Below are 26,243 nucleotides of genomic sequence, written 5' to 3'. Positions count from 1 at the left end.
CAGTTTAATAGCAAAGCAACAGGAAAGGACAGTCTGCCCGGCCCCAGTTCAGTAACTTTTAGGCCTCTTCTAGTGGCTCACCCTCGTCCCAGGTGGCAACGGGAGGAATCGAGGGGAGTAAGTGCGCCTTCGAGGAGAGAGAGGAATTGTTCCCGATCTTCACTTCGATTCCTCGTGACTAAAAAATTGAACAAGTACATCAGCCAATACCGAACCCACCACTGGAGAAGGAAGAGGTAAAATCGCACCCACCTTATAATTTTACTCTCCGTGGCTTGCATCCTCTCATCCCACGGCGGCACCACGTTAGCGGCCGGCCCCTTCCCGCTGCTTCTCCTCCAGGCGGTAACCAATTCCTGCAAAGGCCCCTTCTCATGGCGATCGCTTCCTGCATCAGCCCCTTCCACCGCACGGCGTCGGGCACCTCCCAGCCGTCATATTGGTAGCCGTGCTGCAACTAATCAATTTGGCTAATGGACACGAGTGTCACAGTCACAAGGATCGTGGCATGGTGTTGCGTTCTCCGTTCCCGGAACTTCCGGTCCGGATCGCAGAACGGGAACGACGCGGCACGGTTGCAGGAACGTGCCTGGGACATCGTACCAGCAGCAGGAGTGTGGAATGAACGGTGATGATAGACAATTCCCAGAACATACTTTCGGTAAAGCGTTTTCGAACAACACAAAGATGCAGACTCAAAACACATGCATGGGATCACATGACAGAAGTCCCATAACCAACAGCAACCTAGACCAATATATCAAGCTAATCTATACAGTCTATTAAACAAGCTGGGTAACTGCATATTCTTTAAGGATGGCAACGGGTCGGGTTCAGTTCGGGTGGAGTGTCTGAGCACCTAAAACCGAAACCCGAATTTAAAACCCAAACCCGACCCAAATTCTGATTCGGGTGAGAATCTATACCCAAAACCAAATCCGCGGATACCCGAAACCCAATGGATAATCCGAAATCCATCTTTTTTTTACAAACTAGCAAGTCAACAAGACACAAGGTCTGGCGAGGTTGGCGAGGCCTAGAGACACGCCAAGGTCGGAGGCTCAGCGGTTCAAGGGGGTGCAGCCGTGAGCGGCGGACGAGGAACATGAGGCCAAGGTCGTGGCTCGCGGAGTGACACCAGACGGCGAACAGAAGGCGCGACCGGCCGAGGAGCCACCGAACGCCACCGGGATTGCCGGATTGGTGAGAGAATGAGGGAGCCAGCAGCCAAGGAGGGGGTGACAGCTGAGTGGTCGACGGGGTGAGGGAGAGGCGAGAGGGATTGACAGTATGGTGAGGGGATTTTCAAATTATATACCTAGGATTGTTAGTGGGCTTCTATTGGACTGATTGTTTTGGAAGCTCGATGGAGCTCCGCTGGTTAGATTTAGAATCCGCCCTAAACCTGAATTTTTTTGGTATTCCGAACCTGCAAATCCGTGGGTGAAAATCAGAACCCGAACCCGATACCTGCAAACCCAAAATCCGCGGGCATTCGCCCCGAACCCGATCTGCTACCATCCTTAATATCCTTGATAATGGCCTTCGAACTGGACTAAACGCTAAGCACTCAGCGACGGAGCTAGCGTGGGGGCTGGGGGGTGGCTCAAGCCCCCCTACCCCAAGAACTCCATGAAAATTAGGAGGAGGAAGGAGAGAGAGAGGAAGAGAAAAAAAGAGAGATATGAAGAGGAGGGGGGGCTGGGGGAAGAAGTGAGATGAGCCCCCCTCACCTCCAATTCCTGCTTCCGCCCTTGTAAGCACTTAAAGTCTTAAACCTAATTAACACACCACTAATAGCAATTGCAACCCATGCAAAGTAGATAGACCTCACGCAGCTTGTCAGATCTCACGCAGCTTGTTACACAAGGTCTTCACCGTCCACATGTTTGGGGTTCAGGACGCCCATTACCGCCGCTAGTGACGAGGCAAGGGCGGCAATAATATCGGGTGGGAGAATCAGACGTGGGGCTCACACAGGATCAGTCGGTGCAGTTCCCATGCCTCCAGCATTGAGTACGCGCTTGAGTGTTGCAGAAGTGTCGGAGGGGACTGCGGCGGTCGCGCGAAGAAGAGCGAAGGCTCCCGGACCGGCATCCCTCGCGGTCGCCACTTGCGCTGAAAGCTTGGCAACCCGAAGCTCTAGCTCGGTCACACGCCTCTAAGATTGCGTGAGGTCCCTCTTCAACTGCTTGATGACACCTTTCTGTCAGATAGAGTAACCGCTGATCGCGAGCACGACCGCGGAGAAGACTGCGACCACAATGAACATCACCCCACCGAGGTAACCAGCACTCATGGTTGTGGAGAAGGATCACATTTGGGAGGTAGGAAGGGTCAGGGCAGTGGAAAGAGAGAGCTTGATTGGTAACGGGTCGTGCTGCAGAGTTTGAAGCTTGGCGATTTGGTCTCCGTGGTCATATAGCGACACTGGTCGACAGCAGGGACCCGGTGTGTCCGCGTCGCATAGGCTGGAATAGAACCACTGATGAACTTGTTCCTCCAATTTTAGGGCTACTTTAATTTACCCGGCTGCGTGTGAAGTGCCCAACAATTGCACGAGGCTTCTCCAGTGTTCATCAACTACCGTGTGACGCGTCCGTGTGACGCGTCCATTCTGACAATACGAGACTGAATGCACGATATTGGTTAGGCAATTTCGGGTCGTGTTCGCGAGCCCAACTGAAGAATCCAATACAACACATTGCACAAGGCCATCCCGAAGTGGCTCCACTTCTTGTCCAGGAGGATGTTGCTCGACTTGATGTCGCGGTGCACCACCTTGGGCTCCAGCCCTTGGTGCAGGTACACGATGCTACATCGAGTTGATGGTAATGCTACATCTTACCATGGCACCATTTATGCAGGGTGGTCACCGATAGATTTAATCTTGTCTTTGAATTTGAAATTGTTGGTCAGTTTCACAATCTCAAACAAGTGGGATCAGTGGTGGACTATGTGGACTTGTTTGAGGAGATGGGAACCATGGTCAGGAGAAATTGCCCATCTTTACCTGAAACATACTATATTAGTTTCATTTTTGGGGTGAAGGATTCCATACAGTTTCATCTCCAGTGTCACAGAACCACAGCATTATCCCAAGCTTACTGGTATGCTAAAAGACTAGAGCAAGCAACTCCAAATTTCAGAAAATACAATGATGCACATTTGCAACCAAAGCCTCCTAAACCATGGGTGAAAGAAAAAGAACCTGCTAATTCCTCCATAGCTGAATTGAAAGCTGCAGGAAAATGTTTCAAATGTAGAGAGCCTTGGGTCCCTGGTAACATTATATCCAATTATTCTTGTGGAAAAGGAAGAGTTAGCAGTCATTGAGGGTACAGACGACGCTGAAAATTCTGAATTCCATGATGCTGAAGCAGTACCTACACTTAATATCTCTATGCATGCCCTTACTGGCATCTCCGATCCTCCATGGCCAGTACATTTACTCTGAGACTGAAAGTGGGCAGACACACTACTTTGGCTCTAGTAGACAGTTGTAGTGATGCATCTTTTACGAATGCCAAATTTGCACTCAAATCCAAGTGCAATATAATCTCAGTGCCTACGACCAAAGTACCTGCAGCCAATGGTAAAGAAATGACTAGTGGCACTACTTGCTTGTCTTGCCACTTCACGGTTCAAGGATAGGAGTTTAATTCAGATTTAAGGTTGCTGTTGGAAGTTCAGGGTGGACTTGTCGACGTTCCGGCTTGTCGCCTGGACCAAGAACCCCAATGCCATTCTAGAGGAGTTCGAACTCCACACGGACGAGCCGGAGACCCAGGTGGTGCATGAGGAGCTTAGGCAGAAGAAGACGCTCGCCTATCCTGTCACAGTGCACCTCCGGCGAGTGGCGGACTTCTTCTGCTTCCTCGCCGTTCACTGATGGAGACATTGGGCCTGATAGCAACCTGGACTGTAGCTACAGTTCCGGTCAGGTCAGGACCCGGGCTGCAAGGGTTCCCCTGCCGTCGTGGTATTCTGGACGGCGCGCCGGCGAGCGTCTGGCCGGTGAACGGAACGTCCGCCAGGGTCGCGGCCGGTCAAGGTGTCTGCAAAATGGAAAGGAAATTAGCGCACGGAATGATTTGCATGCAGAACGGATGACCGTTGGAACTGCACATGGCAATCAGCTTCAGATCGGGTAGGAGCATTGCGGATAAGTTAGTACGCTAACGCCGCCAACTCAGCAAAGTTAGAGAAGTGTCCGTATGCTCACGCCGCCAGCTCAGCTCGTGTTCCCCTTCCACCCATGCTTTCCAGTTTCCACGAAGCATGGGCACGACCAGCCCGCTCTTGCCAGACTGCCAGCGCCTGCTCGCACTCGCGGAGTCCAGGACTACTCTTCTTCCTGGTCTCGTGCTTCGCATTGCAAACTAAGGCCCTGTTTATTCTCACTCCATAAACCCTGTAAACACAAAAAAAAACTATTACATTGAATATTTCGATACATATATGGAGTATTAAATGAAATTTATTTACAAATCTTTTTCATAGATGGGCTGTAAATCGCGAGACGAATCTAATGAGCCTACTTAATTCATATTTTGCAACAGTAATACTACAGTAATTATCCACTAATTATTAATTAATCATGAATTAATAAACATCATTACATTCATCTCGCCATTTACAACCACCACCGCGCCAACCAATCCAAAACCCCACTCCCCAGATCGCTCACCCTCAGCGAGACGAGACGAGACGGAGACGTATCCTCGTCTCCCCCACATGGCCTGGGCGCGCCTCGCCGCCCGCTGCCGTCTCCGCCCGGGCGCCGCCTCCGCCGTCGGCCGAGGCCCACACGCCCCGCCGCCTCCGCAGCCGCAGGCGGGACACGCGGCCCTTGCCGCGCCGCCGCTCCGGCGGGACCTCCGCGTCCCCCAACTCCACTCCGCCGCCGCCGCGTCCTCGGCGCCGCACGCGCGGCTGCTCGGCGACGTAAGTCCGCGAGCCCCCTTATCTCACCTCCTCGGCACTCGCTGCGGTTTTGATTTTGGACTTGGGGGCTCTCGAACATGCGCAGCGGTGGCAGCGCCTGGGCGCCGCGAGGAGGTGGCTCGCCAGCGAAGCCCCCGCGGCGCCGGCGCCGGCGGGGGAGGCGCCTGAGCTGGTGGAAGTTCCGCTGGCGCAGACTGGGGAAGGCATCGCCGAGTGCGAGCTGCTGCGCTGGTTCGTCACCGAGGTGAGTGCGGGGCCGGCTGCGACTTTGGTTGTTGCTCCTCCTTGCGGAATTGCGCCGTGGGGAATCGGCGAGTCGTCTTACAACTGTGGATCGTGGAGCTATGCTTGTAGAAATCGAGGAACGATTTCGTTTGTTAACGGTGACGGATTTTGTTTCTCATATTCTCTTGCAACTTCGTGCACGTTATTGGGTCATACAAAATAGTGGAGCAATTTAGTTCCACTTATCAGGGAAGGGAATGGGCACAGGCAGTGAAGAATTTAATTTTGATTTCTTAGCATTGCAAAAAATATGCCCTGTTCCAATGCAATGTCTCGGCAATTTGATGGGAACCAGACAACAAATCATGCTACTAACTGGTCTAGGGGTGATCACAGGTTCCTGCCTTGCAATCCCTGTATAACTGGAGTTGACTTTGCTGCGCTATTCATTTTGCAGGGTGACCAAGTAGATGAATTCCAACCACTCTGTGAAGTACAGAGTGACAAAGCTACTATTGAGATAACAAGTCGTTTCAAAGGAAAAGTACATCAGATTCACTTTGGCCCAGGTGACATAGTTAAGGTAGTTATCAGGTTACTTTTGTCAATTTTACCTCTCTAACTTATGTGAACAAACCTGCTGGTATGTTCTACAAAACTTAAATGTGCTCTGTGGAGGTTCCTGCATTGTAAGCTCCCTAGGTTGGTTGAACTTGTATTGATGGAAATTACTTAAGTCAATGTGCTCCCTCCAGTAAAAAATATTTCAAGGTGTTGGTTTGATCACTTATTTCTATTAGAAATATCTAATAAATGTCCGTGATTATGAAAGTGCTTTTTGAGACAAATCTACACATGATCTTTATGTTACCTGGTAAAATTTCTAAAACTAGTGATGGTTAAAGTTTGAATAGTTTGATGGGATAATAGTTAAAGCGTGAAGCATTTGTGACTGCAGGGAGTATCTCCACTAACTTTTTTTTTTTGGTCAAGAACTTACTAACTTACTAAGTCAATGTGTACTTCTTAGGTTGGTGAAACTTTACTGAAAATGATTGTGGGTGACAGCCAAATTGTATCTCCAGATAGCATATTTCCATCCGCTGATAAGTCACTTGGAGTAGAGTCTGCGGTTCCTTCAAGTGAAGGCAATGTTCCTAGTGGAACACTCTCTACACCAGCTGTTAGGCATCTAGCAAAGCAGTATGGGATCAACATAAATGAAATCGTTGGAACAGGGAAAGATGGTAGGGTTTTGAAAGAAGATGTGTTGAACTATGCTGTTAACAAGGGTCTTTGCAAAGAACAATCATCATCGTTGGAAGAGAACATTGGTCAAGTTGAGTTACTGGAGGAAAGGAAATCATTATCCGACATGCCCTTGTATGAAGATAAGAAAATTCTTCTCAGGTACTGTAAAAGTTTCCACGATGTCTACTTCAGGATGGTAGGTCACACTCATGGCCATTCAGTAGTAAACTTAAGTTGAGCTTTCCTTTCTGCAGGGGTTACCAGAGAGCAATGGTCAAATCAATGAGCCTGGCTGCAAAAGTTCCACATTTTCATTATCTGGAGGAAATAAATTGTGATTCTCTTGTGCAACTGAAGACCAGATTTCAAAATGAGAACAAAGATAACACTATCAAGCACACTTTCCTTCCATTCCTCATAAAGTCACTTTCTATGGCCCTGAGTAAATATCCTATGTTGAACAGCTCTTTCATTGAGGAAACCAATGAAGTTGTGTTGAAAGGTATGGAATCTTTGAGTTCTTGATTTTTGTTCTTGTTTGCTCCAAGAACGATGAAGTTGATTACAACTAGTATTTAATTTTCTAGGATCCCATAACATTGGGATAGCAATGGCTACAGCACACGGTTTAGTCGTGCCAAACATCAAGAAAGTGCAGTCACTGTCAATATTGGAGGTCAGCAGCTACTTATTTTTCTCCTTGAATCCATGATAATTTTGTGGCTTCAGTCTTAAATTCTGTCCCTATAATTTTGTTGCTAGTTTCCAAAAGGTTGAAACAATGAACTATAATAAATTTGGGATAATTTTAGAAGGTGTTTATTCCTTCTTCAGAAATGATAATAAATTCTTGTACCCAAGTTTGCAGGTAAATATATAAATCTTGTAGCCAAAACTTTGAAGAATGCTTCTCTTGTGATAAATTCACTCAGGGTGTGTTTAGTTGGTGAAATGAAAATTTTTGGGTGTCACATCGAATGTTTGACCAGATGTTGGGAGGGATTTTCGAACACTAATTAAAAAGCTAATTTTAGAACTCACCTGGAATCCGCAAGACGAATCTTTGAGGCATTTGACCGCATCATTAGCACATATGATTTACTGTAGCATTTATGGCTAATCATGTACTAATTAGGCTCAAAAGATTCGTCTCATCGTGTACATCCAAATTATGCAATTAGTTTTATTTTTTAGCTACATTTAATACTCCATACATGTGTCCAAAGGGGGAGACAAAAACTTTTGGGTGAATTTTTGGTAACTAAACAGGCTGTCAGCTGGCTAGTCATTTGCAATCGTGTGTGGAACCTGTTGAATAAGGTACGTGTTAGAGTATAATAGTCAAGGGTAGTATTGTAATCTCCTAGTGTCTAGGGTTTGGGTGCTCTCATGTATATATATACCCCTTTGGGACCATTGCAATACAATCTAACAGTTCGGTCTTCCATTTTCCTTTTCACTTCCGTGACATGGTAACAGAGCTCTAGGTTTCTTGAATCTGTCCGCCACCCTCCGTCGCCGCTGCGCTGCCCCTGGGAGCTTCGTCTTGCTCCTGGGGGCAGCATCTCCATCAAGCCCCAAACCCATTTTCCTTTCCTGTTGAGTCCCAGCAGCAATAGAGAGCAACAATACCTTTTTCCCCCCTTCCTGTGCCCCCGTCCTAGTCGCGGTCCTCCTCCGTCCGCCGGCCGCCGTTGCGGCCGCCTCAGATCCGCCCGCCGCGGATCCGTCGCCGCGCCCGTCACGTGGCCACCGTCCGCTCCGTCATCGCCTTCATCTTCACGCGGATCCGCCCGTTGCGGTTGTCCTCCGCCGTCGTCACGCGCCGCTGCCTGTCTGGCCGCCGTCGAGGCTCTCCTCTGCTCGCCATCGCGTCTGCCCGTCGCGGATCCAGCCGCCCCACCGCCCATCGCGGCCGTCCTCGTCCTCGTCCGTGCCAGATCTGCAGCGGGAGCTGCCCACAACCGCCCGTCCGCGCCCATCGCCGCCGGCCCGTCCTCCTCTTCACCGCCTGTCCCCGCTGGCTCGTCCTCGCGCGCCTCGTCCGCCGCGCCCGTCGTGCGGCCCGTGTCCGTGCCCATCGCGCGGCTCCCGTCCGCGTCGTCGCGCCGTCGCCCGTGCGTCCGTCCACGCGGCTTGCTGCCCGTCCAGGCCGCTCGCCCGTCCAGGCCGCTCGCCCGTCGCAGTCATCCGCCCCCTGTCGTGGCTTCTCCCTCGCCTGCTGGGGCTGTCGTCCATTTGCTTCCCGCCCGAGGATTTCTGCACTGCACCGCCCGTCGCTCGTCCTCGCGCAGTGGGTCTGCTCCCTCGCCTGTCGTCCATTTGTGCCTTGCAGATTTCACGCCCCTTTGGTATTGATTCATTTTCTGCAGTGCGGACAGGGGGTGTGTGCGCGGCTGTGCTGCCCTGCTCATCTTTTGCTTGTGCGTGCTGCTGCTATCTGCCTGCTGCTGCTAGTGTCTACTATATCAAGTCATTTTCGTTTGTCTCATCCATCCAAGTCAGTATCAATCCAAGTCCATTACGCATTCTGGTCGTCAATGCCGTGCGAGTCCACAAATTCATTGTCAGATCAGTCAATCTTCTTTTTATGATTAGCTGAGTCCCGTCGATTTAGCTAATCTCATCATCATCATTGTGGTGCGACAATGCCCTCTTGGTCCCTTTCGGAGCCGTCTTGCTCCACGTCATGATCAATGACCGTCTATTTGTCGTCATCACCTTCCTGTCTCGCCACTTGCCGTCTTGCAGTGGTGCTTTCTATCTTTGGCTGGTTTGGCACATCTCATTATTCTTGTCGTGTTCAATTCTCCAAAGCAAGGCTCGTGTTTGAGGAGTCGATGTATTGGTTTGTGAAGACTCGAGGTATTTGCTCAAGTACTGGTTTGTGAAGGCAATACCCTCTTGTGGAGGAGCTCATCTACATCGACATGTTCAAGAGTTGCATGCCTCGACGACATCTTTGATTTCGGACTTTGAATGTATTATTTTCATGTTTATGCTTGAGTCTAGTGCTTAGTATCAACTCTCCAAATGCAACGTCATTGCATTCACGTTGCATTTGAGAGGGGGTGTTGAGTATAATAGTCAAGGGTAGTATTGTAATCTCCTAGTGTCTAGGGTTTGGGTGCTCTCATGTATATATATACCCCTTTGGGACCATTGCAATACAATCTAATAGTTCAGTCTTCCATTTTCCTCTTCACTTCTGTGACAGTACGCATGTTATTGAAACTAGAGAATTTGAGGATTGGCAAATAGACATGGCTGTTTTGTGCTTGATATCCTTAAACTTCTAATCTTTTTAAACTGTGATTGCCCCTGAGCCTAGAGAATGCGAGGACTGTCCAGTACATATGGTTATTTTGTGTTTTGTCTCCTTAAAGTTCTAATCACTTTGACTGTGATTACCAGATCACAAAGGAATTGGTGCGGTTGCATGAGATGGCATCACACAACAGGCTAAGCACTGCAGATATTGAAGGTGGCACCATAACACTTAGCAACATAGGCGCCATTGGTGGCAAGTTCGGCTCTCCACTTCTGAACCTGCCTGAAGTTGCCATCATTGCCCTGGGGCGCATTCAGAAACTTCCTCGCTTTGATGATGACGAAAATGTTTACCCTTCATCCATAATCAATGTATGCTTCTTGTGATACTCGATTCACCAAAAGTAAGCCTCCAATACTTGGGTTCACTAACTGTGATTCCCCAATCTACGCCATACGTGCAGGTTACTGTTGGAGCAGATCACCGAGTTGTTGATGGGGCCATGGTTGCAAGATTCTGCAATGAGTGGAAGGGCCTCGTGGAGAAGCCAGAGCTGCTCTTGCTGCATATGCGATGATCCAGTAAGATACCTGATGCGAGGGGATTGCCCAGAATTTGTAAAGATGGGCTGAAATGGAGGCATTCCGGCATCGCAGCTTCACACCGTAAGCCTATATAGGCAGTCACTCACGTATGTATACAAATAAGACGTCGCCTGCAAATAGTGGACTCGCATCATGTATATGACCGTACACCTTTGCAATAAAACGGGGGATTTTTATTTCAGAGTATAAGATCAATTGTGATGCGTTCGCTGCGTCCTTCTAGCCCTTCTCTAAACAGAGTGGCGGCTGTTGGTGCCGCTCCATCTCCAAGAACTTTTGAGGGTTGTGTTGGGGAAATTCTTGGAGCTAGATTTTAGATGATTGAGTAATAATTTTATTATTAACTTTGTTTGCTACAAATAACAAATCCCACATGGCGCACAACGTACTATGCCAAACCGGCCCAATTTATTGTTTGAAAAAAATTACAAATCATACTGAACTTGGCCATGCACCCGAGTTGCTTACAAAAATCAATGGTCAAAGCAAACAGACATAGTTAAATCAAGGGTCAAATCTCAAATCGTACTATGTGCTTTGCAGCCTGTGTACTGCTTTTGCTGTTTGGCTGTAGACATTCTTGGATGGTTAAGGCCGGGATATTCCTATTTAAAAAAAAGTTAAACCGTGTACAGTAAGATACAAATGGTAGAAACTTGGCCATGCACCCGAGTTTTATTATCCACCATAAAACAAGCAACAACATATTTTTTTCTATGTTTGAATTAAATATTTTGTAGACAGCGTAATAGACAAATTATTGTATGAGTTTTCTTTTTTTTTTGTTCGTGATATATACGAGACATTTATAGACAGCAACTATATAAATCCATAGTACATGCCCTTATAGCAGCCTCGTCAAGCTGGCTACGCCACGCCAGTACCACATAGCTAGCACTATAAAGAAGCCAAGATCTTCCCCTGCTACCTCCGCTGTCCCCTCCTGTTTGGCAGGAGGATGGAGCGGCGGCACCTGCTCTCAGCGACCGTCCTGGTGGTCGTCCTCGTGGGCGCCTGCACCGCCGCCGCCGCCACGGCCGAGAAAGCCGGAGTCTCGTCGTCGTGCGACGCGTACAGGGGCAGCTGGGTTGTGGACGAGTCGTACCCGCTGTACGACGCGGCGAGCTGCCCCTTCGTCCGCAAGGAGTTCGACTGCTGCCTCAATGGCCGCCCCGACACGGAGTACCTCAAGTACCGGTGGCTGCCCAGCCCGCCATGCTCCCTGCCAAGGTTCGTCGTCGATCATCTCCAGCCGGCCGAGCTCGATAACAATGGCCGCCGCCTCGTCTGCCGCGTAGCGTCATCAGCTCATCACTTTGCTTCCATTGCTTTGTAGGTTCGACGGGAGGAAGCTGCTAAGCGCGTGGCGCGGGAAGACGGTTGCGTTCGTGGGTGACTCGCTGGTGGCGAACCAGTACGAGTCGCTGCTGTGCATGATCCACCACGCCGCCACGAACGGCTCCCGGACCAACGCGTCGTGGGCGTCCGGGGAGAACCCCTCCTCCACCGTCCGTTTCGAGGTACGTGCGTTCGATCCTGCCGTGATTTCTTTCTCCATGAGTTGCTGTGTGTGATCACTTGGCAGAGCGCGCACAAGTTTCGGTGTCTGGCGGGTGGGTCGGCAGCCGACCGGGGGGCTTGGTAGCAAATAAACACCACAGGTTTCAAAAATAGCAGAAAAGATTATCTCTTCCCACTCGTACGTCTAGGTATAGCCTACTCCCTCCGTTTCAAAGTGCAGACCGTTTTTACAAATTGTATAAGGACGATGAAAAATATGCATCGGCCATATTTTGTTCTAAGGACGATAAATTCTATCGGCCGTATCTTGCTTCTTCTTCAAGCTGATGACGAAACAACTTGCTTAGGCCTCCATACTTGCTTTATGATCGCCGACCTTACTGGTACAACTTCCGCTGATTGTGTGTGAGATAAGCCTGGGGGACACCACCTCGATTGTGTATACTTAGAACCTTGTTTGTTATTATTCTCACACAGTCTAGCACATGCACCGATCTTGGCCAAATTACCATTAGCATTAATCAGTCGTTGTGATGAACCATACTTTGAATATGAAATTGGATATTGTATACCATATAGTTGCATGTGCATCATGTTATAATCCAAAGGCATATAATAACAAGGATTCGGCAAAAACCATAGAGTGACCGGTCCTGAGTATGGCATATTAGCACAATCACCTTGAGATGGACGAGGATCCAAGTAGTCGCAAGATCTTAATGATGCATTCTCATCTTTAGCTTCGTTTGGCCGTCTCCTTTGCTTCTGGGTGGCTCCCATCTTCTCCTATTTGGCATATTTGGCTAGGAGCTCCTTGAAGCTTGATCTTATCCAATTTTTGGCCACGGAAGAATTCTCAGATTCACTGGACGCACCGGTCAGACCGGTCTTGGCGCCGGTCAGACCGGTCGTACCGGTCAGACTGGTCGGGACACCGGTTAGACCGGTTCCATCAGAACCAGTCGCTTTGAGATCATCTTGCCCCCAGCCGAACTTGGTTTTTGTTCAGCTATATTATTTGAAACATATTCAACATCTGGGGTAATTTGTTCAATAGAACTAGCCGATATTTCTTCAACGGTAGGCTTTTCTATCCTTTATGTCAAATCTGAATTTTTTACTTAACCTCCCATCTTTTTTGACACGATAGACTTGTTTAGTCACCTTATGTGTCTTTTTCTGCACAGACTATTTTTTATGATTAAAACGGTTATTGCTGGTAGGTGGTGACTTTTTAATTGCCGATTCCTTATATGTAATATAATCTGAACAAAAATATCTAGGAGGAAACGGCATATACAAAGTATAAGACCATGGAGGATAAGAATAACGCATATTAAAAAAAATTCCCATGGCACATGTAAAGATGATCCATACGATGGAAACGACACTGACATGTGAGGATTACTCAATTGCCGATTCCGATCATAGAATTTATGTTTTGGAACATATTTGGCTTGCTTGGAATTTTTAGACCGACTAGCATCATTATTTTATTTTTTGGATTTAGCCGGAAACTCTTTAAGAACGGGCTTCGGCTTTTCCTTCTGATGCTTTCTACGGCCTTTGGCTTCAACAGTTTTCCAAACGCCAATCTCTGGTTTTTTGGGTTTAACCATCTTAGGTTTTGCTTTGTTCTGCAAAACTCCAGATGAACCGGTGAGACCGGTCTCAAGACCGGCCAGACCGGTCGCGGTGCAACCGGAACCTTTGCTTTTATTCTGTTGCCCCCCCCGAGCATTAAGATACTAGATATAGTTTCTGTGCTCTTGCTAGAGGATTTCAGGTTGACAAATTCGGCTTGAAACGGCCGAATTGTATCTTGATTAACAACATCAGGCAAACTTATGCAAGAATTATTAGCCGGCTTTTCCATAGCCGACTTTTGAATAACAGAAATTGGAATTGCACTATTTTCTTTATCAATCAAATACTTAACATAATTGGATAGAGCATCGGACAAAATACCTGACGATTGCATCTCCATCAATATATCGATGATGGATGGTGTCTGCAACTCCTTTATCTTGACGACACCTTGTTCTGTTTTATGGAAGCATGACAAAAATAAACCTTCAATTGCTTTGTCGAATTCTCGTATATACTCCTTCCGTAGCTCCTCATAAGACATCATGTTGCTAGGGTTTGACGGATCGGCCATGATAGCCCGATTCTCGTTCCCCAGCGGAGTCGCCAAAAAGTATGTTGACGCAAATTACGGTCAACACACGGACGCACTTGAACGTGCGGCGCGAGGACGAGCTCGCTACGGCGCCTCCTACGTAGACCGGTCAAACCAGTTATAGCGAGCAGTCAAACCGATCACCGCTGGCGAGAACGACGAAGAACCTACGAACGTTAGCCCGGGAAGACCCGTCGGGGCAGGCACACGTAGGGTTGTTCTAGAGTCGGCAGGCCACCTAGAACGCCTTCAATTGACATAGAGACGAAGGAGGAATAGCAAGTAGTAGATTGTAAAAGCTAGGGCAAGAGAAATTGAAAAGATAAAAGTTGTATTGATTGATCGATTGGATTATTCTCAATCGGCCGTGACCCTTTATATTTATAGGGAGGGGAGGTCTTACCCCATCAGGAGTCTAATACTATACAAATCCTGCATCAAAATACAACTCCAAACTCGGACTGTGCAGTTTGGACCGGTTTGACCGGTCTACCGGACCGGTCTGACCTCGTGTCAAGTCTTTCAGAAGCCATAACTCTCTCATCCGAACTCCAAATTGGACATTCTACATATGCATTTCGATCGTCTCGATGAGAGCTACGCAATGGTGAAGTCCAATTTACATTTTGACAAAGTCACCTTGACCGGTCAGATCGGTTTGTGCATACCAGTCTGCACAGTCTGCCAATTTTGGTCGTCAACACAAATCTAAATATATATAGATTTTTCTATACATCTAGATATGTATTATATCATGATATATATGACAAAAATTATATATCTAGATTTTCAAAATGACATACAATTTGAAATAAAAGGAGTACTCCTTAATTTTTTTCACAATTTCCTAATGTTCTCGCTTACCTCTTCACCACCATTTTTACTTGCGCCAAATGGTGTGCCTCCTCACCCGGTCGGTCTTCCTTCGCTATCACCCCACTCACTCTCCGTTTCCTCCGCCGCCACCGGTGGCTCCGACGTGAGGATAAAGCGAAGCAAAATTTTGACTTGAGGATTTATCCAGTAGTATCGGTAGGCTCTAGGCCACCCCTAGTCCACGTTGTCATACCTCGGTTAAACTGGTCGACATTGTCGGTTTAATCGGTTATACTGAGCCTGCTACTAAGTGTTGAACTGACCATCGAGCTGTCTGCTGACGCCAATGCCCATCGGTTGAACCGGTCCTGAAGCCTTTGTCCCTCGAGCGCTCCTGTTGGTTGACATGCTCTCTGATCAATTCCAGCACCATTGCACCGACGCTTCTGATTGCACTGTTGGTTCAACCGGTGCCTCTGTCATTTCTTCACTCAATCACTACATCGATCTTCACATTGCACCGACACCTTTCTTCTACAGCGTTGGTTGAACCGGCGCTACCAGCTTTCTCTGCACTTGGTCGCAGTTTCAATTCCATGATGCACCGACCCACTCAATATTGATACCGTCTGTTTAACCGGTTGGTTGATTTCTACTACATCTTATCCAACTCATCTTGGCTGTCAATTGAATACCTCAAATATATTATCTCTGGATTTTCACTATGATTTAGACACCTTGACAGTGATTTGGACCATCTTGGATATGGTTTAGACTACATCCACAGGACCTAGAAATCCTACAAAAGTTTGAACTCAACTCGTTTGTGTCATTCATTATGTTGCCACATAATCACGTAAATCACGAAAACTATGGTCTAATGGGGTCATATTTCTTACAACATTGCCTCGTCCAGAAAGAACCAACTCAGGTAGCATCATCCTGCTCCTCCTAAGCTTTGTCTGTATTTGTCAACAACTCTTTCATCTTAATAAAAATTATGCCTAGACACGGTCGTGGAAAAAAAGAGATATATATCATATATAGCATCATGTTCAACAGGATTACAAGATCGATGGCACCGGGCACCAACCTCGCATGCGTAGGTCGTGAATGGCTCCTTGCTAGACCAACGTATATTTAGTCGGAGAGTGTTGATGGGTGAGGGATCCATGCTGATGCGATGCTCGGATGAGCGCGCGCGCATCGTTATTCGTCAATAGCTGCGCGCTTCCCGCGCATTTTCAAATAGTAAAGTCAACTTGGAAGACCTGTCGCCGCGAGTTTGGGATCTACAGCCTGCACCCCAAGAGGCAGGGTCTACTCTCGTGTGACATGCATGTTCGTGGCACATGGTGCTGCAGATTCTCTATGTGAGCTTGTGTCAGGTCATTGGTGGTGTTGTAGGATTAATTTCTGAGCACCTTTCTCGCCGCGTGTGTTTTTTCTCAAGATCTCGTCTTCCCTTGAGTTTTTTTTTTGAGGGGGTCTTCCCTTGGAGGTGGGATGAAATTTCAATTAAAACTGTAGTAGTTTGACCTAAACTAAACCTGAGCTATTTTGGCCCGGCCCATGGCTTTTACAGGGCCTGTCTTTGGTAAGAGAAACTCAAGCCCAAAAAATCGGGCCGGCCTGAAATTTTATGTTATTTTTCTATTGATAAAGCACGGGACGTCGAGCTCGAAAAATCATAAAATTATAAAATCACCTTCAAATGATTCAAATCTACAGTGCATCATTAGATCTACTTTGTATCAAAAGTTGGGATGCAAACTCAATCTACAAAAATCCAATAAAAAATAACAAATTGTGCATGAGGCACAAGAAGACAAAATCCCTGGAAATTTGTCATTATTGCACTTGCATATATGGAATTTTTTAATTTTCATATGAATTTTTACAAAATAATTTTGCACCTCAACTTTTACCAGAAAGTATATCTAATCTTTCCTACTAATCCTGGTGCATTCCGTGCACCAGGAAGGTGGCCATATCGCCCCGAATTTCTCGATTGACATGTGGGGATGTAAATTTTGCACAAAAAAACTCCTTTTACGGATCAACACACGAACGCACTAGACGGTGTGGTGCGAAGAAGAGCTCGATGCAGCTCCTCCTGCGTGGAGCGGTCAGACCGGTCTAAGGAACTGGTCAGACCGGTCGCCGGGGTGAAATCGGCGACGACCGACGAACGCTAGCCCGGGAGGGACCCCGTCAGGGTAGGCGTATGTAGGGTTGTTCTAAGATCGGCAGGACACCTAAAATGCCTTCAGACGTCGCGGAGACGAAGGAAGAATAGCAGATGGATGTTGGAAAAGCTAGGGTTTGGAGAAAAGGTAAAGATGATAAAAAGTAGTGTTTGTATTGATTTTGATTGATTGGATATCCTCAATCGGCCGTGACCCTTTATATTTATAGGGTGGGGGTGGACTTATCTCGCAAGGAATCCCTATTACAGATCTAGATCTATAAAAAATCTTAATTGCCTCGGACTCCTATTAGACCAGTCGGACCTACCGGTCAGACCAGTCGGTCCCCTGCCGGGCAGGCTACAGCACCAGACCGGTCAGACCGCTTGGTCAGACCGGTCGATGCAAATTTTGGCTGTCAACATATGCCTCCCTGTTTTTTTTGATAAAGCTTGATTCCCAAAAAACATTCTTCGGAGCTAAAATTGTCTAAGGACGATGATTAACACTACATCGGCCATTTTTTGTACTAAGGGCGATAAGTAATTATCGGCCATAACTTGCTCTAATCAAGTCGATGTTGAAACAACTTGTTTGGGCCGCCACAACATCTTCATTGTTGCTGACGTCTTTTGGCACGGCCTCCACCTGTTGCTCCATTGCCTCCTTCTTGCGTATACGTTGCAGCCTTCGCTTCTTAGTATGAGACAAGTCTGAGGGACACCACCTCGGCTGTAAATACTTTGAGTCTTGCTTCTGGCTCTTCTCATTCTCCATGCTACAATCAATATCTTGCTTGACCAGATTATTGCTGGCAACAATCGGTCTTTGTAGTAATGCATGATTTGGATACATAGAAGGATATTGAATATAATATAATTGCATATGCATGCTACTATAATCCCTAGGTGTATAAAAGTAAGGATACCAGCAATACCATGGAGCAATCGGTCCACTAGATGAACCATAATTACCTTGACTCGATTGCTCTTGATGTTTTGACGATGATCCTGTATCCTTTGCTTCGCTTGGTCGCCTCTTCTGTCTCTAAGCACTCCCCTCTTTCTCATATTTGGCCAAGAGTTCCTTAAATCTCGGCCTTGTCTTGATTATGGACGAGTTCCAAAATTTACTGGACGCACCAGTCAGACCGGTCCTACCGGTTAGACCGCCGCTGTGGCCGGTCAGACCGGTCAACTTGCTGTCGGTCTTCTTCTTTTTGTCTTGCCCTCGAGTGTTTTTTTAGCTTGAGGGGTCTTCTGTGTCGGTTTCTTTTCAGGTCTTTCATCACCAATGACTACATTCTTCCCTTTTGTCGATTCGGCTTGACTTGGCCGAACTAACACTTTAGGATTATTCAATTCCAACATATGTACCGGGAAAGGATTCGGATCAACCTGCATATTAGGAATAACCAATTATCCTTCATTAATGGCCGATTGAATTTGCCTACGCAATACATTGCAATCATTAGTAGCATGTGAAAAAGTATTATGAAGCTTGCAATATGCTCGCCGCTTCAACACTTCAAACGGCGATACAGTTTGTGACATCTTGATGTATCCAAGCCTATATAACTCATCAAATATTCTTTTGCACTTGGATACATCAAAAGTAAATTTTTCATCTTGCCGATTTTTGTGAATCGGTTTAAGAGCAGAACAAGTAAATGGTTTAGCTTGAGATGGCCAAGCAAACTCAGTAGCATATACATAATTAGACTCATCGTCCAAACAATCTGAAGTACAATCTAAAGCATGTACACAAGAACGATGATGCCTATGAGATTCTTGAGACTCCTTGCTTCGGCTTTCTATAGCCAAAGCTCTTTGATGCACCTGAGTAACAGTAAAGATATCATAGCCCTCTAATCTTTGTTTAATATGAGAGTGGAAGCCACTAAAAGCCAAATCAGCTAAACCTTTTTCTGCAATATTCACACTAAAGCATCGGTTTTTTTGTATCGCGGAATCGTCTTATGTAATCATTGACAGATTCATCATGCGATTGTCTAACTGATGTCAAGTGAGACAATTTAAGCTCATCATGTCCACAGAAAAAGTGCTCATGGAACTTCTACTCTAATTGTTCCCATGAGCCAATATAATTATGTGCCAAAGAAGAAAACTAAGAGAAAGCAGTTCCAGTTAGAGATAAAGAAAATAAACGCACTTTCAATTCGTTTATTAACCAGCTTCTCCTAAGTGGGCAAGATACTGACTAATATACTCAAAAGTGCTCCTAGTATCTTCCCCACTGAATTTAACAAATTCAGGCAACCTAAAACCAGCAGGATATGCAACCGAATCAAACGAAGTAGGATACGGCTTTTGGTATGTGCGAGTTTTGCTTCTAACATCCACTCCAAAACTTTCTCTAAGCAAATTAGCCAATTCATTATTATAATCAGCAAGCGCTTTGTCAAAATTACTCGAAGAATTTGGCTGTGGATGTAGATACATCTCGCTGGTTTGGAGTAAACTGACCGGATGGACCGGTCGGACCGGTGGGGGGGAACCGGTCTGACCGGATTGGTAAACCGGTCTGACCGGTCTCTGCCGGTTTTGCTAACGCTGCACATATCGATCGAACATCTCGTCGGAGATAGGACCGATGTGTGGCACTGAATTTCTGGGGAGTTCTGGTGGCATGTATGAAACAATCTCGTTTGTTCGGCTAATGTTGGTCGAACCAGGAAGACTCATAATGGGTTCAGTGTATGTGGGTGTCATAGTTTGACCGCTGAAATAATTCATCGGCATCCCATATTGAGGTTGACTAGTAGGAGATGTTGCCGATGGTTGAGGAACACAAAATTTAGAAGTAGAAATAGATGGAGGTTCATCGGCCATCTCTGGTTTCTTACCAGCCGATTCTCTTTCCTTAGAGCTAAGCCAAATAACCCAATAAACATCACGCTCAGCTAACAATTTCTAAATTTATTCCATAGTAACACCAGAAGGTGGAGCAGTTGTAGCAGGTGTTACCTCAGTAGATGCATCTGTGGAGGCAGAAGCGAAGTTGATCTCCTTAATCTTGGTGACCTTGCCTCGTCGATCGACGTTGATGCTCGCAAGCGCTGCTAGTAGATCTTCTTCATCATGCTTCTTCTTGCGCTCCTCCAGCCAGACGGACGTCCTCAGGAAGATGTTCGTACGTCGCAGGGATGATGTTGTCCTTGTCAATCTCGGCATTGAAGCCCATCTTCTTTGGAGTAGATTAGATCGGTTTTGCTAACCAAGATCTTTCTTCCCCTGCGGAGTCGCCAAAAAGTATGTTTATGCCTTTTCCGAATCAACACACGAACGCACTAGACTGTGCGGCGCGAACAAGAGCTCGATGCAGCTCCTCTTGCGTGGAGCGGTCAGACCGGTCTAAGGAACCGGTCAGACCGGTCGCCGGGGTGAAATCGGCGACGACCGACGAACGCTAGCCCGGTAGGGACCCCGTCAGGGCAGGCGCACGTAGGGTTGTTCTAGGATCGGCAGGCCACCTAGAACACCTTCAGACGTCGCAGAGACGAAGGAAGAACATCAGATAGAGGTTGGAAAAGCTAGGATTTGAAGAAAAGATAAAGAGGATAAAAAGTAGTGTTTGTATTGATTTTGATCGATTGGATATCCTCAATCGGCGGTGACCCTTTATATTTATAGGGAGGGGTGGACTTATCCCGCAAGGAATCCCTATTACAGATCTAGATCTATAAAAAACCTTAATTGACTCGGACTCCTATTAGACCGGTCAGACCGATCGGACCTACCGGTCACACTGGTCGGTCCCCTGCCGGACAGGCTACAACACCAGACCGGTGAGACCGCTTTGTCAGACCGGTCAGACCGGTCGATGCCAATTTTGGCTGTCAACATCAAACTTTGGTGAAATCAACCAGCAGTCCATGGATGACAATTTTGCAAAAGAGCTCTCGGACTGTGTGAATGTCAATTTTATAAAAAACCCCCTAAATTATAACGAAATTGACACCCACTTTAGAGATGATAATTTTATGAAAAGGCCCCCTGGACTTTGGCAAAACCAATCTACACTCCACAAATATGACATTAGAAAATCCCCTAGACTTTTGGGGAACCAACCCCCTTAATATATGTTGGTGAAAGGTTGAATCATCTTGCACATTTACATACTGCATATACCACAACATTCACACCTATGATGACTATCACATACAACCTTTCTCGCACATGGACGATCCATAGACCTATTTCAACAGTTTAACAACCCAAATCAAATTTGACCTAGCCCGCGACAAAACTTAACAAACACGGATATATACGTCCGTGGTGGGCCTCTCGGGGGCGCCAACGGATGCACTATAGATATGCATCGCCGTTCGAAATTTTTTGAATACTTGTAACTATGATTTACACACTACATATACCTCAATATTGACACCTCTGATGACTGCCACGTACAAACTTTCTCACGTATGGACGATCCATAGACATATTTCAATAGTTCAATAACCCAAATTAAATTTGACCGAGCCCGCAACAAAACTTTACAGGCACAGATATATAAGTCCATGATGGGCCTCTTAGGGTTGCCAACAAAACTTTAGTGATGTACTATGGATATGCATTGTTTGAATTTTTTGAATACTTGTAACTATGATTTTTTAACTGATTTTCACGTTTGCACCTAATATTTTTCCATTCATATAAAACAGTTTCTTTAGATAGAGAAGATATATGGGACCGGGCTAGTGTTTTTTGGTCAAAGATGGCTACAAGTCGAAAGAGGTAGCATATGTGAGGTGGAAGACGTTGGATAGATTCCAATAATCCAATCGTGACAAACTAAAAATGAATAATGATCCATGCATGCAGGACTACGGTGTTACTCTGGTGTACTACTTGTCGCATTACCTGGTGGACCTCGTCCGTGACAGAGCCGGGCGCACCGTCCTCAAGCTCGACACGGTGGACGAAGGCCTCAAGTGGCTCGACGCCGACGTGCTCGTCTTTGGCTCGTGGCGCTGGTGGGCTCGCAAGAGGTCAGGGCTCAGCTCCATCGCCCTTTGAAACCAATGCAGTTATAAATGGCCGGTCCATTTCTTTGTCTGAAGTAGTCTGACGAACTCGTACTTGTTTGTTCATTTTGCTGCAGCTGGGACTACATCCAGGATGGCGACACGGTCGTGCAGGACATGGACCGGATCCAGGCCTTCACCAAGGGGCTCCAAGCCTGGGCCAGATGGGTCGACGCCAACCTCCTCCAGACCACCACCAAAGTCTTCTTCCAGGGATACTCTCCTAGTCACCGAAAGTAAGAATTTGCAAGCACTTGTAGGCTGCAAGCCTGCCATGATCTATGATTGACAAGGTGGCAAACTGGCAATGCAACCGTGCAGCGGCCAAGAATGGGGGGCGCCGCCGGGGAACACATGCACGGCGGAGACGCAGCCGGTGAGCGACGCCGCGGCGTACCACGGCCAGGGCCCCAACCCGCAGGACACGATCGTGAGGAGAGTCCTGGCGGGCATGTCGAAGCCGGTGCACCTGCTGGACATCACCTTCATGTCGCAGCTGAGGAAGGACGGGCACACCACCAAGTACAGCGGGGGCAGCGGCCCCGGCACGGACTGCACCCACTGGTGCGTCGCCGGCGTCCCGGACTCCTGGAACACCCTCTTCTACTACTCGGTCCTCACTGCGGGGAACTCATAACGGGCTTGAGCTAGCATGTATAGTTCAACAATGACAGGAAAACATAGTATCATCGGACCTATCTGTTTATTTATTAACTTTAGAAGATTGGGGAACAAGAATTTTTGACTTGAAGGAATATATATAGATTTGCGCACACTTGCTACTCTCTAAGCACTAACGATATCCTTAACTGAACCTTCAATTAAGAACTTTGCAAATCACTCTAGTGCTTCTCTTGCCCTTGACTACCAATTAAGAAGATCATGGCGTGTGGTGGCACGGCTGCGCCGCCGGCTGCGGGGGACTTCTTGCTTTGCCGGGCTGTGGACGTGCAGCTAGGATGAGATTCTCCGGGCGAAAGCCTTGCCGGCTTCCTGCTGGTGGTGATGACAACAACGTCTGAGGGCGTTGTTCTCCCTGTTGGGGGTGTCATCTTGGAGCCTATCCCTTCTGTGTAGGTTTCTCCGGGTGAAAACCCTGTCCACTTGTTGGACGAGCGACGGCGGCGCCTTTGGCATCGCTACCTTGTTGAAGGCGTTGTTGGTGGCGGCACTTCTTGGCCAGGCGGCGGAAGGGCTGCCACTGGCGTGGCGGGGCGGCTTGGTGTAGGTGGCGAGCTTGAAGGGGGTTGCCGAGCTCAAGCGGTGGCGACCAACGTCGTGCTGGCGACCGGGGGTTGCGTCATGTTTGTCGGGCTGCGGCGGCTGGCGGCTGGCACTGCTTTGCAGCTGTCGGTGTGGCGTGGGACAACGTCGGAGGGCGGCGCTTGCGGCAACGACAAGGTGGGGCGACTTGACTTGCAGCGGATTGTGGCGGGCGATCCAGCTACGCTGTGGCTACTCTGGTGCGGTCCATTGTCGGAAGACGGCGCAAGCAACAACTTGGCTTGTTGGCATGGTGAAGGAGGCTGCTCGTGCGAGTGGAGCAACGAGATGATGTCGCTTGATGGGCGCGGCTCGGCTGTTTGATGGAGATCCTGGAAACAGGGCAACACGATGCATCATCCCGATGGCGATTTTATATACAAATCTGAGACACGGAGTACTGAGGCGGAAGTGGCGAGGCCCCCACAGGCGGTGTCTTCGACATGGCGATGAGAGCGAGGAGGAGTCCAACGGCGGGTGTGGCGAGCCCCCCGCGCGTTGTGTTTTTGCGGTGGCGATTGTGAGGCAGCTGGCGTGAGGTCTGGATTCAGCGGTTCCACTCTATCAGATGGTGTGTGGCATTGTAGCGGTGCTACAACGACGGTTTCCGCATTGGCGGTGGCTGCTCGGTATGGTGTCATCTGCTTTCTCTTCTCCCTTTCGGCGCGGGTCTGTGTCATCATGGCGACTACATGTGTAGATAGGTGGTTGGTCGCTGTCAGACCCGGGGCAGCGGGACTGCTTATAGGCATAGAATATTCTAGAGTAAGGGATAGCTCATGGATGTACCTTACCTCGCTTGTAACAACCCGAATAGGCGTAGAACTAGCTGCAGTACAAAGAAAACTATCTGATTATGTTATAGTAGGACTCCAACTGCACTCGGCTAGGACGTTCCATGTAACCCTGTCCCCCCCGGATATATAAGGGCGGGGCAGAGACCCCCTTGAAACATCAACACCTAAGGCAATACAAACAACCACACATGACATAGGGTATTACGCAACACGCGGCCCGAACCTGTCCAAATCTTTGTGTTTCTTGCACCATCAAGTTCCAGAGCAGTTGATCCCTACCTACAAAACTTACTGCTAAGGGTATCCCTGAGCAGGCTTGGTGGTAAACACCGACAGCTGGTGCGCCAGGTAGGGAATTCGGCGAGTTCATTGGCGAATTCGATGGCCAGATCAAGCGACGCCAATAATGTGCCTGAGGGCACAACCCTTGTTTTTGGTTCCTGGGCCTGTACGGCTGACGGATCGGGCGGCTTCTCCAGCCACCTTGTCACGCCTAACTCGCCTAAACCGAAAATCACTCTCCAACCCGCCGACGTCTGCGAGATCACTGACCTCAACGGGAAAGGAGACATACTCGAGCTTAGTTCGGATAGTCCAGAAAACGTGCCAACTCCAACTCGAACTATCGGGTCAGTCGAGTTCGATACAAATTCTGACTCCGAAAAACACAATTTTCCGAAACCCTCGGAAAATACCTGACTCATCTCAAATCAATCAAACGCCCCAAGATCAACAACTCAGAACTACTCGATGGAGTAGATCGAGTTTCACGATCCACAGAGGGATGCATCAAGCTTGCAGAATCCGCTCTTGGCTCATCTAAACCGCAGCAGAACCCAGAAGTATCGAACCCACCACTGAAACAGTCGGGTAATATACTCTCAGGGATCGATCGAGTAGATTCCATGCTCGCTGACTGCATTAAGATGACTGAAGGCACTCTGCAAAAACATGAAGCAGAAATCGGGAGGGGGAATATGCGGGGGATCTGGAAAGACGAACCCCCGGCTTTTTCGGATGGGACCGTCTTGCTGTAGGGAACCTCAGAACCCTTCACCGAAACCTGCTCACTATCAGATTTTTAATCCAACTGACACCTCTGAGTCCCCGTTCGATCAGGACTTTGACCAATTCATGAACAACCTCGACAACTTTGAACCGTTCGATGATCTCGAAGACTGGTCAGATAACGTCGACTTGTTCATGGACGCCATGGCCTATCCACCTCTGAGCGCTGACGCCCTCTGGGAACTGGCCAAGATCAAAAAGGGAAAATCCAAAGCTCCAGAACAAACCAGCAAGTCGATTTTTGACAAACCCTGGATTAAGGAGTCTGAAGGACTGACTCCCACTCAATCATGGCTACATTGGATGAACGAAAACACCCTCCATATAAAGATGGGCATCCCGCTTCTCGCTCGGCCAAAGCACACATATTCTAAAATCGGTGGCTTAACCGATTCCGACTCCGAGAACTCCTCTGATTCGGAGGATGAACTGGACAACCTGATCCAGTACAGCAAGGAAGTCGAATCCAACTCGACTAAGAATCCCAAGTCCGATCAAGACTCCCTCCCAAACTTGGTCATATATGCAACGCCACAAGGACGAACAGTGCACTTGAAGGAAACACAAGATCCTAACACCTCCGGCTCTCAGCCAATGGGTCTTCCCTTCTAGCAGAGCACTCCACTAGACACGCCCTCAAGCAAACAAGACCAAGATATTCAAGATCTTTGCCGTGAAATCCTCATGGTTCGCATCTCTGAAGTTCATGAACCTGAGGACGACTCCACGGAGCGCCTCAAAATCGACGACTACAATTCTGATGATTTCGACGAGTATCTTTCCGACAACATGGAAACTACTCCCCCCACGATCACGGAAGCCCAAACTACTACCAAGCAAGATCCGCCTGCACCTCCTCCAGCAGTAACAGTCACTGTGCAATTGGAAGAGTAGCACCCAGCAGAAGATCTCTATGAGCATCATCTCCTGCTTAATCAGAAAAGGACGTTTAGGCGTCAGCGCCTCGCCAATCGTCAGCAAGAACAATAGGGCGACAACTACGACTACTCCAACTGCGACCTCCGCAATGTGATTAACATTGGTCGCGACGCACGCAACGT

General features: G+C 47.9%; 2 protein-coding genes across 3 annotated transcripts; both read left to right on the top strand.

Annotated features, from left to right (window-relative positions):
• The first annotated feature begins 4,655 nt into the window (after positions 1–4,655).
• LOC120673405 (lipoamide acyltransferase component of branched-chain alpha-keto acid dehydrogenase complex, mitochondrial-like) lies at positions 4,656–10,488 on the top strand. Of its 2 annotated transcripts, XM_039954223.1 has the most exons (8): positions 4,656–4,947; positions 5,033–5,191; positions 5,630–5,755; positions 6,203–6,582; positions 6,678–6,925; positions 7,011–7,099; positions 9,838–10,065; positions 10,158–10,488. In XM_039954223.1, exons 1-8 carry the CDS (start codon positions 4,738–4,740, stop codon positions 10,269–10,271), a joined length of 1,554 nt encoding a protein of 517 aa, XP_039810157.1. In that variant the 5' UTR covers positions 4,656–4,737; the 3' UTR covers positions 10,272–10,488. The 2 variants fall into 2 exon arrangements, with proteins under 2 accessions (XP_039810157.1, XP_039810158.1); XM_039954224.1 differs by lacking the exon at positions 5,033–5,191 and having other exon boundaries at positions 4,701–4,947.
• A 769-nt stretch (positions 10,489–11,257) lies between these two features.
• LOC120674633 (protein trichome birefringence-like 38) lies at positions 11,258–22,710 on the top strand. Its single transcript, XM_039955784.1, has 5 exons — positions 11,258–11,529; positions 11,636–11,819; positions 21,852–22,018; positions 22,132–22,290; positions 22,376–22,710. Exons 1-5 carry the CDS (start codon positions 11,258–11,260, stop codon positions 22,689–22,691), a joined length of 1,098 nt encoding a protein of 365 aa, XP_039811718.1. The 3' UTR covers positions 22,692–22,710.
• The last annotated feature ends 3,533 nt before the right edge of the window (positions 22,711–26,243 follow it).

This window comes from Panicum virgatum, chromosome 5N (assembly GCF_016808335.1).
Source record: "Panicum virgatum strain AP13 chromosome 5N, P.virgatum_v5, whole genome shotgun sequence".
Classification (NCBI taxonomy): Eukaryota; Viridiplantae; Streptophyta; class Magnoliopsida; order Poales; family Poaceae; genus Panicum; species Panicum virgatum.
The sequence above is the reverse complement of the archived record's forward strand: the minus strand, read 5'-3'. Positions and strand labels throughout refer to the sequence as shown.

Excerpts from the sequence above, each read along its gene's own strand:
- LOC120673405 (XM_039954223.1), top strand. The coding sequence starts at position 4,738 with ATGGCCTGGGCGCGCCTCGCCGCCCGCTGCCGTCTCCGCCCGGGCGCC. Across the intron at positions 6,583-6,677 it reads GATAAGAAAATTCTTCTCAG|GGGTTACCAGAGAGCAATGG; the intron begins GTACTGTAAAAG and ends TCCTTTCTGCAG. Across the intron at positions 7,100-9,837 it reads AGTCACTGTCAATATTGGAG|ATCACAAAGGAATTGGTGCG; the intron begins GTCAGCAGCTAC and ends TGTGATTACCAG.
- LOC120674633 (XM_039955784.1), top strand. The coding sequence starts at position 11,258 with ATGGAGCGGCGGCACCTGCTCTCAGCGACCGTCCTGGTGGTCGTCCTC. Across the intron at positions 11,530-11,635 it reads CCGCCATGCTCCCTGCCAAG|GTTCGACGGGAGGAAGCTGC; the intron begins GTTCGTCGTCGA and ends ATTGCTTTGTAG. Across the intron at positions 22,019-22,131 it reads CGCTGGTGGGCTCGCAAGAG|CTGGGACTACATCCAGGATG; the intron begins GTCAGGGCTCAG and ends ATTTTGCTGCAG.